This window comes from Notamacropus eugenii, chromosome 1, assembly GCF_028372415.1.
Source record: "Notamacropus eugenii isolate mMacEug1 chromosome 1, mMacEug1.pri_v2, whole genome shotgun sequence".
NCBI classification, from domain to species: domain Eukaryota; kingdom Metazoa; phylum Chordata; class Mammalia; order Diprotodontia; family Macropodidae; genus Notamacropus; species Notamacropus eugenii.
Window position 1 is genome coordinate 716691554 of NC_092872.1, and position 16526 is coordinate 716708079.

Below are 16526 nucleotides of genomic sequence, written 5' to 3' on the forward strand. Positions count from 1 at the left end.
AGGAAGATTCATCTTCATGAGTTCAAATCTGGCCTCAGACACTTACTAGCTGTATGACCCTCGGCAAGTCACTTAACCCTGTTTACCTCAGTTTCCTCATCTGTAAAATGAGTTGGAGAAGGAAATGGCAAATCCCTCTAGCATCTTTGCCAAGAAGACCCCCAAATGACATCACAAAGAGTCAGACACAACTGAAATGACTGAACAAAGAAAATAATACAACTGAGACTGGGGGAGGGGGAGGAAGGCCTGAAAAATTTGTTAAAACGGTTGAGATCCATGAACTCATCCAGCCTCCACATTTTATAGAGGAGAATCCTAAGGAAGTGAGTTGTCCAAGATGATACTAATGTTAAGAATCAAAGCCAGAATTCACACTGGGATCTCCTGACTTCAAGGCCTATATGTTTTCCACTAAATGTGAAGTAACTAAGTCTAAGAGGTGAAATAGGTAAAGAGATATACCTCATGCCTCAGAGATATTGCAGGTTCAATTCCAGATCATTGCAATAAAGTGGAATATACAGTGATCCAAGAGTCAAATGAATGTTTTGGTTTTCCAATGTGTAGAAAAGTTATGTTTACACTGTACTGTAATCTTAATAGCACTGTGTCTAAAAAAATCAATGTATATACCTTTATAACATTATTACCGAGCAGGTAGACAAGGAAGGAAAGGATAACTAAGGGAGGGAATTTTCATTCATGCCGAGGAGATAGTGAATTCTTTCTAGATTTTTTAAGGAGATTGTGAATTTTACAAAAAATTACAGTTTTACAATTTTATCTTGCTACACACACACACACACACACACACACACACACAATTTCAACCCAAATAATGTTAGAAATGTTCTTGTCCAGAGGTTCTCCATCCATAGACTCATAATATGCAAACCCTGGGGGGAAGGGGAGGACACCCATGAGGTTACTTGGAATGATCTGGGATGGGATAGATACTCAAAGGATGCAAATGAATGTCTAATTGTGGAATTAGAAGGCCAGGAGTATACAAGAATCTGCTAGAATCATGGGGTTGATTGTTAAATTTTCAGCATGAACATACGGACTTCAGCAATTAGCAGATGTTACAAATCACAGCTCAATTTCTTGTTTTGTTGGTTGTCTAGACCTAAAGTGAAGGTTAAAATGTTAATAATGAAGATTAAACTTTAAAAGGTAGCAGGAGTACTTCGTTTTTCCTCAGAGAACCAGTTGTTAAAATCAGCACCCCCATGGCATGCTTGTCCTACCAGGGTCTATGAGGGAAACTTTGTGACACACAAGAGATCTGGATGTCCTGACATTTGCTACCCAGACTCCCCCACCCCAAGAAAGTTGGAGGATGCCCAGCTTCCAGTTCCCATAGCCCCCAAGCTGGCCCCAATCAGCCTGGTTCCAGTAAATATTTCACGACTGAGAAAACTACAGGTATCTGCCACCCACAACATCTGGTTTCTAGCCCTCAGAACCACAGTCCCCCTCATCCTTCCTTTCCTTTTTCCCTCTTCCTCCTGCTGCAGCTCATGGTCTGGGAATGAAGCCCCAGGGAGTCTTAATCCTCAAGGTGATCAGCAAGGACCAGAGGTGTAGGGAGGGAAGCACTTTTATTAAGCACCTACTATGTGCTTTTTCACAAATATTATCTTGTTTGATCTTCACAGCAACCCTAAGAAGCAGGCACTATTATTACATTTTACATTTTGAAGAAAATGAGACAAAGAGTGGTAAAGTGACTTGGCCAGGATCAAACATCCAGTAAGTGTCTGAGACTCTATTGGAAGTTAGGTCTTCCTGACCACATGCCCTGTTTTATGCGCTGTACCACCAGTTGCCACAATAGGGAAGCCTTGTTATCCCCCAGGAAAAGAGACTCTGGATTAGGCAGTAACTCATTCCAAGGAATGGACAGAGATAGGGAGGGGAGAGGTTCTTCCTTGACCTTTTTGAGTCTTTCCAGTGATATTTCCTTAGGTCATCTCACCTTGCTTTTTTTTTAAAGCTATTTTTTTTTAATTTAAGAAACCCTACATGAGGTGTGGTGACACACGCCTATAATCCCTGCTACTGGAGACACAGAGGTTGTTGAATTACTTAATCTCAGAGGTAAAGTCAATCAGGTGTCTTCACTAAATCTGACACCAGTAGGGTGATCCTTCTGCTTGGGGAGGTAGGAGCACACCAGCCTGCCTTAGAAGGGGTAAGCCAGCCCTGGTATCAGCAGCAAGACCGGATATGTAAGTTGTTCCTTCCTGGACAGAATGGAGAAGCCTGGCTGAAAGATTAGATAGATAGATAGATAGATAGATAGATAGATAGATAGATAGATAGATAGATAGATAGATAGATACATACATACATACATACATACATACATACATACATACATACATACATATATCCATACATAGATACACAGATAGATACATAGAAAGAGACAGATGGATACATAGAGAGAAAAAGAGAGACAGATACATACATACATAGATGAATAAATTGATAGATAAATGATAAATAAATAAGTAAATGAATGAATGGACAAATAGATAGATGAATAAATCAATGAATAAAATACATAAATAAATGGTCGGTCTCAAGGAGAGCCTAAGTTGCCCTCATGCTGAGCTGCAATGGTGAGTTATGATGGTTAAAACATAAACAAACATCCCAATATATGAGAAGGTTAATGCCCAGACTGAATGAATAGCTGGTCCAGCAGTACCCTGCCCTTCTCAGACCCAGCCTAGAGTGTTGTTGTTACTTCAAGGTAATGTATTTTAGGAAGGACATTGATAGATTGAAATACATTTAAAAGAGAACAATTAGGATGGTGAGAGGATTGGAAATCATGCCATATGAGGGTTCAATCAGAGGAACAGTGATGTTTCATTTGGAGAAGATTTGGGGAGGACATGATTCCTGACATCCAATATTAGAAGAAAATTTTAGACCAATTGTGCTCAGCTCCTGGACATAGTATTAGGAAGAGTGGGGTAAAGTTGAATGAAAAAAGATTTATGTTTCTCTGACAGACAGATACATGAAGAGACAGACAGGCAGATGGATAGACAGATAGATGGACAGACAGGCAGATAGACAGATCATAGGTAGATAGATGATAGATAGATAGATAGATAGATAGATAGATAGATAGATAGATAGATAGATAGATAGATGGATGGATAGATAGATGATAGATAGATAGATAGATAGATAGATAGATAGATAGATAGATAGATAGATAGATAGATAGATAGATAGATGGATGGATGGATAGATGGATGGAGGGATAGATGGATGGATGGATGGATGGATGGATGGATGGATGGATGGATGGGTGGGTGGGTGGATAGACAGACAGGTGGGGAGATAGACAGACAGGTAAGTGGCTGGACAGGCAGATGGACAGAAACAGATAGACAGATGATATAGGGAGACAGAGAGACTGTCTAAAGTTATTAAGCACTTACTATATGACAGGTTCTGTTCTAAGCTTTGGGAATACTTTTTTTAAAAACAGTCCCTGCTCTCAAGATGCTTACAATCTAATGGGAGACAACAAGAAAAGGGGTGTTGGAAAGCTGACACCAAAAGAAGGGGTGCACACACATGGTAATATGGTCTGGAGAAGGTTGAGTGATGAGGTGAAAGCCTGGAGCGAGGCATGATAAGGCAATGGACAGAGAGCTGCCCAGCTATCCAAGCCCACAGTGGTTCTGGGGAACAGAGTAAAAGCTTTCAATGAGGTTGAAGGTTGAAGGGAAAACAAAATGATTAGGAAAGTCAGCCTTCTGTTCAGAAATATAAAGTGATTTCCTATTGCCTGCTGAGTAAAGTTCAGATATTGAAGGCCATCCACAATCTCCATTCACGATGACCTATCATGATGGAGAATTCACAGCCTTTCCAGGAATCCCTTTCACCCTCTAACCTGTCGGGTAGCACTATCATCTTGGATGCCACCACATTGTTTTTGAGCCTTTTCTCCTATTGCTGTTCCCTATGTGTTCTCCACTCTAGCCCCAGTGGTCTGTCTATTCTGTCTCCTCCAAGACCCTGAACTCTCTGCCTAATCCCTCTCCTCAGCGTCTTTATTCTACATTCATTCCCTGCAATAAGGATATCCTCCTTTCCCTGTTAAAATCCTATTCATTCTTTGAAGCCTTGGATGCTCTAACCTTCATGAAGTTTTCCCTATTGCACTTGGTAGACCAGGACCTTCCCTGGAACCTCATGTAGTCTGTACATCCCATCCCCGCTTCCTTCTCCCACTATTGTCCCTTTCCATCATGTCATAATATGTATCAGAGTTTGATTGTTACTCACCCCCTGTCCACACTGTTACATTCTTTAGAGCAGGAATCATATTTAATAGAAATCTTCCTTTGTTTTACTTCAGCCCCAGAATCCCAGCTCTCTACTCACCTGGCACCATGCTCACCAAACAGCCCAGAACGTGTGTTTGCTTGCTTTGTGTTTGTGTCTTTATTAAAGACTTTATTAGTTTTTCTTCATAAGAAGGGAAGGGAGAGGGGAGGGGGTAGAAGTGGGGAAGAAAGAAGGGTAGCCCATTATGTTGAAATGACTCATGTAAAGACAAAAGGAATCAATAAAACATTTTTTTCAGTCAGATTGAGCAGAGAAATGCAAATTAAATGGCTAATAGGATAGGAAATGTAAATGACAAATGTTGGAGTGAACATGGGGAAAATGAAACATCAATGCACTGTTGCTGGAGTTATGAGCTGATTCTCTAGATTGCTTTGAAACTATATCCAAAGGACTATAAGACCATGCATAGCCTTTGACCTAGCACTACCACTACTAAGTCTGTATCCCAAAAGAGATAAAAACAAAAAGGAAAAGGACCTATATGTACAAAATATTTATAGCAGCTCTTTTCTTGAGGTAAAGAATTAGAAATTGAGGGGATACCCATCAATTGTGGAATGGCTGAACAAGTTGTGTTATGTGATTATGACAGAATACTATTGTACTATAAGAAATGATGATCAGGATATCCTCAGAAGAACCTGGAAAGACTTGCATGATCTGATGCAATGTGAAATGTACTGTGTATAAAGTAACAGCAATATTATGAGATGATCAGTCATGAATGGCTTGGCTATTCTCAACAATGCAATGATCCAAGACAACTCTGAAGGACTTACGATGAAAAATGCTATCCATCCCGAGAAAGAGAGAACTATTGGTCTCTGAATACAGACTGAAATATATTTTTTTACTTTATTTTTCTTGAGTTTTTTGTCTAAGTTTTCTTTCACAACATGACTATTATGGATATGTTTTGCATGACTACACATGGATAACCTATGTGGAATTGGTTGCCTTCTCAATAGGGGTGGGAAGTAGAGAGAGAGGAAGAGAGAGAATTTGGAACTCAAAATTTTAAAAACAAATGTTAAATATTGTTTTTAACTGTAACTGTGGAAAAATAAAATACTAAATAAAAGCTCAAAAAAGTCAGAGGCTGAAACTCTCCCTCCTATTTTAAGTAGGAGCAAAACTTTAACCAGGGGGAATGAGAAAGGTGCTGTGTGTTCCTGCCTGGTACCAGGGCCCCATGTACTTGGGTACTTGGTGTACTTATAGGAGATTGGAGGTCATTGAATGGTGCTGGACAGCCTCCAGATCTCCTAGTCCAAAGTCAGATTCCAGGACCATTCACCTTCATAAGAAGGCAGCCAGAGGATCCAACTTAAAAGAGAGTGCATCACCTGAGAGGTCCCCTAGTTCTGGCCCCTGGACCCTGAGCTCCATGAGGTTCCTCAATATCTTCTTGCTTCTGATGCTGATTACCCAGGGCACCTTCAAGAAAAGTAGGTATTCTAAAGGGAGTTGCAGAGATGCTTGCCCTCAGCCCTGGCCAAGAACAGGCAGAAGGGAGGGGAGAGGGAAGGAAGTATATAAAGTATAAAGTGGTGAAGGGTAGCTGTTCCTTGGCCCCAACTTCATTTCCAAAGGGAGTTCAACTCTCCCTCCTCATTCCCTGTGTGAATGAGGATGAGGGGTCAGGATGGGGGGAATCTGGCTCCTCTAGGACCGTGGATTACTCTCTATTTTCTTCATTTTATATCAGACCAAGCTAACCTCTGTCCCACCCTTTTTTTCCCTACAGAGATAGATATAAATCAGACCTGTGATTTTACTGGTATAGGGAATTCCCAAGGGAGAACCAGTGCAAGATCCTTTTCTGCAATTTTGTCTCAGAAAGCTGCCTAGATCACAGCCATACTGCCTTGCTGGGGTCCTGGTATCAGCTATGATAGTTGAGCCCCTGGGTGATCAGAGATGGGGGATGTGATTTGGATACTCTTCCTTGATTTATCAGGGCCTAAAGTCAAATGGGTAAAGTAGAAGGAGACTTGAGAGTTTTTCCTTTGAATTTGGTCAAATCTTACCCACAATGTGTTCAAGTATCTATGAGGTATCCATTTCTATTGCCTGACTGCATTGAGGGTTCTTAGGGCTTGGATCAGAAATAGACTAGTGGAAAAAGTAGGTCGAGGACACTAACTCCTTTCCACCCTATTCACTTGGTATTAATTCAATTAACTTCAATTCAGCAAGTATTCGTTACAAGCCTTCTGTTTCCAGAGTGCTGTCCCAGGTGCTGAGTGAGATAGAGTTTAAATAAGACATGGTCTCTGCTCTCATGGAACTCTCCTCAAGAGGTTGAGCTGCAAACCTAAAGAGCTAAATTTGCTAACTGTTTTACAACAGCATATGATAATGCAATACAATAATGCGTAATGGGCCTACTAGAGAGTTAAGTTAACAAACAAACACCCTGTAGAGAAAGAGGCAAAGTGCTATGTGAAGCCCTAGGGAAGGCTTTCTCAAGGAGGTGGTATTTGAATTGGTCTTTAGAGGAGGAGGGATAGGAATTCAGCAGGTGAATAAGATGAGGAAGGACATTCTAAACAAAAGAAACAGCCTAAAAGGTACCGAGGTGGGAGAACAGAAGATGTATTCTGTTTTGGGGAAAAGAAGGCAGATAGCAATCCACTTTGGTTGAATTGTGAAGTTAGTCACATAGCACCAGACACTTAACAGAGGAGAGTTTTGTGGAATAGTAGAGTGACTCTAGATCAAGGGAACAGGGGAACTTTGACTTCTGGGCAAACAAGCTTACACTTTGTACTGTAGAGGTCATACGGAGCCATTGAAGATATGGGAGCTGGGAAGGGATCTACACTATATTATTATGGAGGGAATCTGAAATCAAATCCCTGCTTACTGTCTGTGTAACTTTGGGAAAGTCACTCCATTTCTCGGGGCTTCACTTTCCTCATACACATATAGCCATACATAAGTGTTCATTTCCCCCAAAATAATAGGTATCCTCACCTACACCAAGGTGATGGAACTGGATCATGACACATGTATATCCATGCTCACTCAATGTCTATCCATAAGAAGGAAATAGTCACTCTACAATCTTTTCTTCTAGTGAAATGCCCCCACATCAAACTCAAATGTACCTTCAGAGAGAGGAACCACTGCACCAAAGACAGTCACTGTGAATATGATGAGAAATGTTGCTTGCTCGGCTGTGGAAAGAAGTGCTACAACCCGTCTGAAGGTATTGACAAGAGCCCCTTCAGGTGCCCCCTCAGACCACACCCCAGCCCTCTGCTCACAGTCTACCAGCCCCATCACGTTTCTGAGTATAATACCACCTGGCCTTTATAAGGATGGCCTTGCCCAATTCTTTATTTCAGTTTGACAATTGCATTTGATCCATTTCAAAGCTTTGGGCATCATGGAAAGATCTCCAACCTGAGAAGCAGGACACTTGAGTCCCTACCTCAGTTCTTTGCTGTGTGATATTGGACATGTAATCCAGCTCTCTGGGTCTCAGTCACAGAGGCTGGACTTGATAAATGATGTACAGAAAATGAGGGGGAAGCCAGACTAGCATCTGTGTCATTGAACACCTGGGTTCAAGTCTCTTTCCCCATACAGGATATCCAGGAAAAGTGATGGGTGATGAGGAGTCATGGAGACTACTGGGGTCTGGACTCCATCAATCATTTCCTTGATGTGTGTGTGTGTATTTCCCTTCAGCCATGTGTAAATTGCCCATGGAGAAAGGGTCCTGTGGATTGTCCTTACTCCACTGGTGGTACAACTCCACAAGCCAGACCTGCCAGCAATTCAACTATGGTGGCTGCTTTGGAAACAACAACAACTTTCAGACTCAGGAAATTTGCTGGGCAGTCTGCCAGGCTTTGGGTGAGGCTATAGAACCCTCCCAACCCTACCCCAATTCTTGACATTGATGAGGGAGGGGCAACAGAGGTCCAAAGGGATGGGTATGTAGGGATTTATCTCAATTCCAGTTCAAGTGCAACTCAGATACCCATATCTCTAAATCCTTGTGGAACTGGGAAGAAGGCAGCTGGGTCATCCATCGTCATGAGAGCATAAAACCACCCCCATTGTCTTTATGTTATAGCATTAGCCTCCCCCATCCTCACTTGCTAATTCTCACAGTGAACTACAATTTAGCCCAGATCCCAGTGATACAGGACACTTGTTCCTTGGCAGGGGAGGGGGAGGTGGGCAGGGAGGAGTCAGACTCAGGTCTGAGCTGGGCTAGATTGTTCCATAGAAAATCATATCACCACCTATTTTCCAGATCAATGATGAGAAGCCATGAACCAACAGTTGGACATTAGGAAATTTTGAGAATCTTGAGCCCTTCACCCTGTCATCTCAAGACTACCCCCCCAACCTACACCATCCCACTTTATTTGCCATTATTTTCCCTTGACCCTCAATTCCTTCCCCATCCCAATGGGACCTTTTGGATTCATTCTCCTCTTCCCCACATTAAAATACTGAACTCACCTGTCCTGGAATGGCTCTCCCAATTTTGTCCAGGTCTATTCGTTGGTCAATAGGCATTTATTTAGAACCTACAAAGTGCCAGGAACTGGGTTGAGTAGTGGAGGAGGAAAGGTTTCCTGGGTCTCTGGAGATATCCAGTCTGAAGAAGAGGAGGTATTCCAGGAAGGATGACACAGCCATAAAACCTCTAGACACATGTTGCTCAGAAGCTGACTTATTCTGACTGAGCCCAGAGGAGAGGAATGAGCCCAAGAGGTAAAAGTTCCAGGGATACCCATTAGTCAACCAGCGCTTAGTTCATTTATTCATTTATTCATTTGTTTGTATTGTCATTTCTTCATTCACTTATTTATTTACTTGCTTAATTATTTATTATTTTTGTTTATTAAGCACGTATTGGCATTTCTTTTTTCATTTGCTTGCATGTTCATTCATTAGTTTATTTATTAACTTGCTCATTCAGTTATCATTTTTAGATATTAAACACCTACTGGCATTTTATTTAGTGCTACTGTATGCCAGGCACTGTGCTAAGCACTGAGTATGGATATTTTCTTGATACAAGGAAGAACTTTCTACTAATCACAGCTGCCCAGTAGAGGAATAGGCTTCCTTGGAAAGAAATGAGGCAAGCATTCCCTCCACTGAAGGAGTTCATACAGAGAGATAAGTGAGTCAGAACGTGTTTATTAAGCACCTACTCTGTACCACTCTATGTTCTATGCACTGAAGATTCAAAGACCAAAAACTAACCAATGAATGAATGAATGAATGAAAGCAGTCCCTATTCCCAAGGAGTTTGCATTCTACTGGGGGAGAAAGGACTCCCAGAAAAATGCAGGTTGTCCCAAAAGTCTTAGAGCTGTTTCAAGGTTTGACAGTTGGAAATGGCCCTAAGACTTTCGGGACATCCTGTGTATAAAAATAATAGTTTGACAGATTAGAAAAGGCCTCGTGGAGGTGGATTTGATCAGAACCCTGAATAGAGTGAGGAATTCCCAGATTTGCAAGTTAGGATGGAGAACATTCCAGGCATGAGGACCACAATCTCTGTATGGAAAGGTACAGGGGAATGCTATAGAAAATGGTTGAGGAGGAACAACAAATTGGCCAGTTCTAGATGAAGTAGAAGATGTGAGAGCAGGATTAGCGTGAGAGAGCATGGATAAGCATCTTGGAAAGATGGGCCGGAGAACTTTATACCCAGACAGAAGTGTTTGTATACAGTCAATAGGCAACTAACGAAACTTCATGAATGGAAGAGTAACGTGATTGGACTCCTGCCTTAGCAGCACCTACACAAAAGAGGAGGATTCTGCCACGCTTCTTACAAAGTGTTATTGGATCACCTGAAAGAGATTCTAAACCAGTCAAAAGAACCTGACCATCCGCACAAGAAAAAAACAAGTGGATGCAGAATGTCTGTTGCCCAGAGGATGTCCTGCAATTGGATGGCCAACCTAGAGAATTAGTCTATAACTAGGTATACTTGGGACAGATGGAACAAAGGAATGAGTTGAGCCCAGAATCAAACAGAAGGAGGATACATGGATGCATTGTTTCCAGAAAACTGGAAAGGTCATTCAATGTCCCCAAATTTCTCTCAAGAATAAAGACCTTTTTTAATTCAGTCATCTTTTGGTGTTGTGAGGCTGCAACACTGTTCAGGACACTGTAGTCTCTAAAAATGGGAAAAAAGTATCATGCAGAGGGTAATGGAGAGGTGTAGAGTGGGTATGAGCACAGTCTGTTACATCTAACCAACAAGAGACTGAATGTGTCATCAGGGAAATATATTTTAGAAGACAAAGGATCAAGTGAAATAATATTAATTGTAAAAAGTGCTTAGCAAGGTTCCTGGCATATAGTGTGTGCATAATAAATACTTCTTCCCTTCCCTCCCCTGAGAGATGATGGGTACACAACCCAGGTATCCTTGCAATATCAGGGGAAAGTAAGAATGGCCTCCAGCACACTGGATAGACTCCTTGTGTAAAAATTATAGGAAGACATAAGCAAGAGCTACACAGGATAAGCAGAGATGGATTGAAATATGTATAGTTGGAAGAAGTTTTCAAGTCAATGAGATCAATTGAATATTTGAGGAGGGGATGGATAGTACAGAGGAGAGATAAGAAGTAGGGAAACAAAAGGTTGCTGAAATAATGTGGGCAAAAAAGAAGGCAGGGAGGAGGGAAGGAAAGAAGCATTTATTAAACACCTACTGTGTGCCATGTTCTGTGCTATTATTATGCCCATTTTTCAGCTAAAGGAACTGAGGCAAACAGAGGTGAAGTGATTTGCCCAGGGTCACCCTGCTAGAAAGTATCACACATCAGATTTGAACTTGGGTCTTTCTGGCTCTAAGCCCAATATTCTATCCACTGTGCCACCTCTTGCCTTCATAAAAATGAGGCAGCTTTGAATTAAGGGGGTTGTGAAGTCCAGAGAGAAAGGTACCGATACAAAAAGCATGGAGATGCACTCCACAAAACTCAGCACCTGAAATGGAAAGTGAGGAGAGGGAAGACTTAAGGATAACTTCAAGGTTGGTAGATTCAGGGTGGGGAAGGGATGAGGAATAATATTTGTGTTTTGGAGCATGTAGAATTTGAGATGATTACGGGACATTGGGGCAGTAAGTGATGCGGCATTGGATCTGAAGAAAGAGAGAGATGAGGACTGGATGTGTAGAATGGGAAGTTATCTGCTCAGTGATTAGAACACTGGACCTGGAGTCAGGAAGACCCAAGTTCAAATCCAAACTCAAACACTTTTCAGCTGTGTGACTCTAGGCTTTATCTTGGTCTGCTTCAGTTTCCTCACCTTTTAAAAAGGAGAAAAAAATAGTTCCTCCCTCCCAGGGTTCATGTAAGGATAACATGGCTTTGCAAACTTCAAAGTACTACGTAAACGCAGATTACTATCACTCTCACTGCACAAATGTCATCAGATGTGTTAGATTTCACCCATCCCCCAGGGTTCTCTAGTACCATTGAGGGAGTTTAGAAAATGTCTCAGCTCTTTGCCATTAGCCCTACCAGTGAGGTGGCCCCCTGCACCCCAATTCCATTTAGCCACTAATAGATTAGTTTCTACACAGAACTATTTACTTCAGAGGGGAAGCTAGGTGGCACCACAGTGCATAGAGGAGATTGTTCTCTCTGAGTTCAAATCCAGCCTTATACGCCTACTAGCTGTGTGACCCTGGGCAAATCTCTTTACTCTATTTGCCTCAGCTTCCTCTTCTGTAAAATGAGCTGGAGAAGAAAATGGCAAATGATTCTTGTATCTTCGCCAAGAAAACCCCAAGTAGGGTCACCACTGAATAAATTTACTTCAGAAGGCATGATCCCAAACACACAAATTTACTCCCCCAACATATGGAAGATACAATCTTCCTTCTCCCTCGCATCACCTCAGTCTCTGGGGAAGGGAAGGGCATTAGGTTAACAGCTCAGTTCCCACAGAACACAGTTCTAGTTGCATGTCCAAAACCTTCCTCAGACTCCAATCCCAGGCACCCCAGTTTCTTAGGACTTTCATGTCAGGTTGACTGGATGCACCATACTACCAGCAATCTTGGCTCCAAGATTTGTAATTATGGATTGAATTCCTGGTCCAATGATGATCACCTCAAGTACCTGAAGGACAAGCAACACAGAACCAAACTTAGCACCCCTGGGTCCATTTCTCAGAACCAGGGGTTAAAAAAGTGTGGATAAACTGGAATCTTCACCCTGTGGACCCAGCAGAAAGAAGAGAGGCAGAAAAAAGCATGGTGGAAAACAGAGTGAATGACTCAGATATAGGCAGCCATTCAAAATAGGCTACCCCTACCTATGGGTTGGGAATACAGTGGGCTCCACATTGGGCAAACTGGGCATACTCAAAAGTTCCCTCAATGGCACCCAAACATACCCAAAGAAGCCCAAGTTATAACTGCATAAATAAATTATAATAACAACAATTATTATTAAATGATAACTGTACCTGTGGAAGTTGATAAGATCTCCAAGAAAGAGAGTTTAGAGATAGAAAAGAAAGAGACCCTGACTTTAGGGGTAAAATGTTGGGCTAAATAAATCTGAGGTCATTGCTAGCTAAGAGACTGAAAAAAAATCTAAAATTCTAAGATTTTACAAGCTCATTCAGGACTAAGGGATGTCCCAGAATTCCTTGTTTGGTTGGTCTGTAAGTATAACTTTATGTCTAATAACAGGGATAACAAGAATCCTTGCTTTTATAATGCTTTAAGATTTGTATCTTTTTACAAGAATGTAAGATAGGTAGTAGAAGTATTATCCCTACCTTATAGTTAAGGAAATGTAACCTCTGAAAGCACATTGCCAGGGTCAGACTAGGTATAAATATGTCATGGTCAGGATTCAAACCCAGTTCTGTTGACTCCAAGCCCAGCAACCTTTCTACTACCCTATTAAAGAAAAGGTTCTTTTCCTTTCTGCCTTAAGTATTGAAAAGATAGACCCTGAGACAAAGGGCGATGGAAGCAAGCTGGGCATCTGTCTCTTGGGGAGGAGGAAGGATGGGGCAGCCAGCAACTCCAGTCCAGAAGAATGAGGCTAGGAGGAAGATATGAGATAAACCAGGTAAAGGCTGTTTTCATCACACCACACTCCCTAATCAATTATTTTCTCATGACTAGTGTCTTCACTGTGGTCCCTGGAGGAGGTCCAAGCTCATAAGAGGAGACCAGTAAGATCTCCGGGATCCTTTTTATGTCCAAGGACAAGGGAAATTCAGAATGCCAGATATAAGGAAGAGTACCAACAAAGGCATGGAAGTGGGAGGGCACTGGACATATTTCTTGAATAGTTTAAATGCAAAACAAGGGACAGTAAAGGGCCATATTGATTGATAAGGTTGTCAAGGGAGAGTGGAGTCAAATTAGTGCCAGTTAACCACTTGCACTATTAATTTGCATATTATTAAGGATGCAATAGAAGGAAGTGATTGGGGGCTGTGTCCCAGGAGTGGGGGAGAGATAGCTTTTAAATTGTGATGTTTTGTCATTTCCCTATATTTGACCAATAGGCTTGAAGTTGTGAAAGGGAATTATTGACTCATCTTTATACCTTTCCAGAGACAGAGAGAAAGCTTACATTGGGGTTCCCCTAGACAATTAGTTAGAGATGGTTAAGGCTACTGCAACTAGCTGGGCTGGCACTGAGTCAGAACTTCTGCCATCATCCTCCACTGGGCTTCAGAAGAAGCCACTTCCACAAGGCAGGAGCAAAAGAAATGGTTGGAAAGAAAGTCATGCCCAAGATGAAGAGTGGTCCAACCCAAAGAAAAGTTAGCATGGGGAGAGTAAGAGTGACTACTTGCAGTAGTTACTTACAGTACTACTTGCTTGTTTCATCTCAGCAGAATCACTATATCTCATCCCTAGGTATCCAGGGGTAACCTTTGAAGTTCCTAGAATCCCAGATTCTCAAAATTGGAAGGGACCTCAGAATCTCCTCTTTCAATCCTCCTGACCAAGAATCCGTTATAAGAAATTATCATCAAGTTATCAACAGCCTTCTGGTTAGGGGGGGCTACTCCCAAAGCAACCCCTTCCTAATTGTAAGTTCTCCTTATATTGAGGGGAAGATACCTCTCTACATCTTCCTCTCATTTCCCCTAATTCTGTCTTCTGACATACAGAACAAGCCTAATTGCTCTTCTACAAGACCATTAAATACTTCAGGACAATGGTCACATTCCTCCTTAAATCTTGCCTTCTGCAGGCTAAGTATTTCTATTTACTTCAACTGATACTTGTATGAAAGGGTCTCTCATCATCCCACCATCCTCATCATCCCAATATGTCTTTTCTGATTATGCTCTGATACATTGAAATCATTCATGAAATATAGTAGAAATACATTACTCATCATGTGGTCTGGCCAGGGCAGAGTAGAACAGGACCATCCATCTTCTCCCTTGATAATATGCATCTCAAGACATCTTAGCATTGTCTTATCCTTTTTCACTTCCATATCATACTTTGACTCACATATACCTTTTGTTATTGTTGTTCAGTCATGTCCAACTCTTCGTGACCCCATTTTGAATTTTCTTGACAGAGATACTGAAGTGGTTTGCCATTTCCTTCTCCAACTCATCTTACAAATGAGGAAACTGAAGCAACCAGGATAAAGTCACTTGCCCAAGGTCACATAGCTGATAAGTGTCTGAGGCTAGATTTGAACTCAAGGAGATGAGTCTTCCTAACTCCATACCTGGAGCTCTGTGCACTATGATGCCACCTAGCTGCCCCCTAGCAGAGTAGGTCCTTAATAAAGTTTGCTAATTAAGTGATCCCTTAGTCAACCAGAATCCAGTTAATATAACAGTATAGGATTCCTTTCACCTAGGAACTCCTTGGGTAGAGGATCTTGACCAGCAAGACCCTCATCTCAGAAGCAATGAATGAGGCAGGAGGCAGGATGTAAGGCAACTCCATTTATTCAACTGAGAATCAGGATTTATAAAGTCTGTAATCACAATCACATGCAGGCTGAGCTCATCCCATTGCTTCACCATCTCAGGACTTACCCACGTCCTTGCACCCGAAGCAAGTAACGAAGCTTATCTTGTTCCTGAAGCTAGCTCCTGAGTTCCCAGACCCAATTGCAACTTTTCTGCAAAGAACATCAATATCTGCAGGAACATCAGGTTCCAGGGTCATGGAGAGCTTCTGCCAGGGTTTGAGTAAGCACAAGTCCCACAGGAACAGACTTTATCTCAGTTATGGCCTTGATCATGGGACTTGCACTCCCCTGAGTCCTCTACGTGACATATTTTGGAAATAGATTGAATTTGAGTATTGTTGCTGCGTCCAGTGTCTCTTGGGGATTCTTAACCTGGGGTCTATGAATAGGTGTTAAAAACATTTTGATAACTGTATTTCACTGTAATTGGTTTCCTTGATAATCCTATGTAGTTTAATTTATGCATTAAAGAGAAAACTGCCCACATTAGTCTGAGGTTTTGACACTCTTCCAAAAAGGATAACCACAGAAAAGTTTTAAGATGCTCTTTCAAAATCCTTTGAAAACCCATGGGAGAGTTCAAATCCAGGGCAGCTCATGCCAGTTCTATGTCCCTTCAGCTGGCTCCATCCACCCACCAGGGCTGTGGGTGAATTTGGCATCCAGTCTCCAGATCCGCAACCTGGGTGTGGGGACTTGGTGTCCTGAGGTGAAAAGCCAGAAAGAGGTGAACACAGTTCAATTCCCACAGTCCCCAAACCCACCTGGATAAAGAAAGATTCAGGATCAAGAACAAGAGAGAAGGCAGTCAGGCTGGAAAGACCACCCCTGAGGAGGAACCTCGACTCCTAGGCACACCATGGGTGCCCTGAACCTCTTCCTTTTCCCATTTCTGTTCTCAATGTGTATGGAGACCCTGTGGACTCAGATCACTTCAACGGGCTTGAATAACAGTAGGTAGCCCCTGTCGAAGACCCTCCCCTTACCCTTAGGTAGAGAGGTGGAGCAGGGAATCTTGGGGGACAGGAGGAGGAAAGAGTGACCCCTTAGGAAAGGGATTTTGGGTAGGGTAATCTTGTCTTTGCTTACAATGACAGACTTGGCCAAAGGGGAGGAGAATTATGGGAGATCAACAAGGCTGCTTTGAGG

General features: G+C 42.0%; 1 protein-coding gene across 1 annotated transcript; it reads left to right on the forward strand.

Moving 5' to 3' along the window:
• Positions 1 to 5584: 5584 nt before the first annotated feature.
• On the forward strand, positions 5585 to 8754 carry LOC140520018 (eppin-like). Its single transcript, XM_072633627.1, has 4 exons — positions 5585 to 5840; positions 7475 to 7606; positions 8092 to 8259; positions 8666 to 8754. Exons 1-4 carry the CDS (start codon positions 5585 to 5587, stop codon positions 8671 to 8673), a joined length of 564 nt encoding a protein of 187 aa, XP_072489728.1. The 3' UTR covers positions 8674 to 8754.
• The last annotated feature ends 7772 nt before the right edge of the window (positions 8755 to 16526 follow it).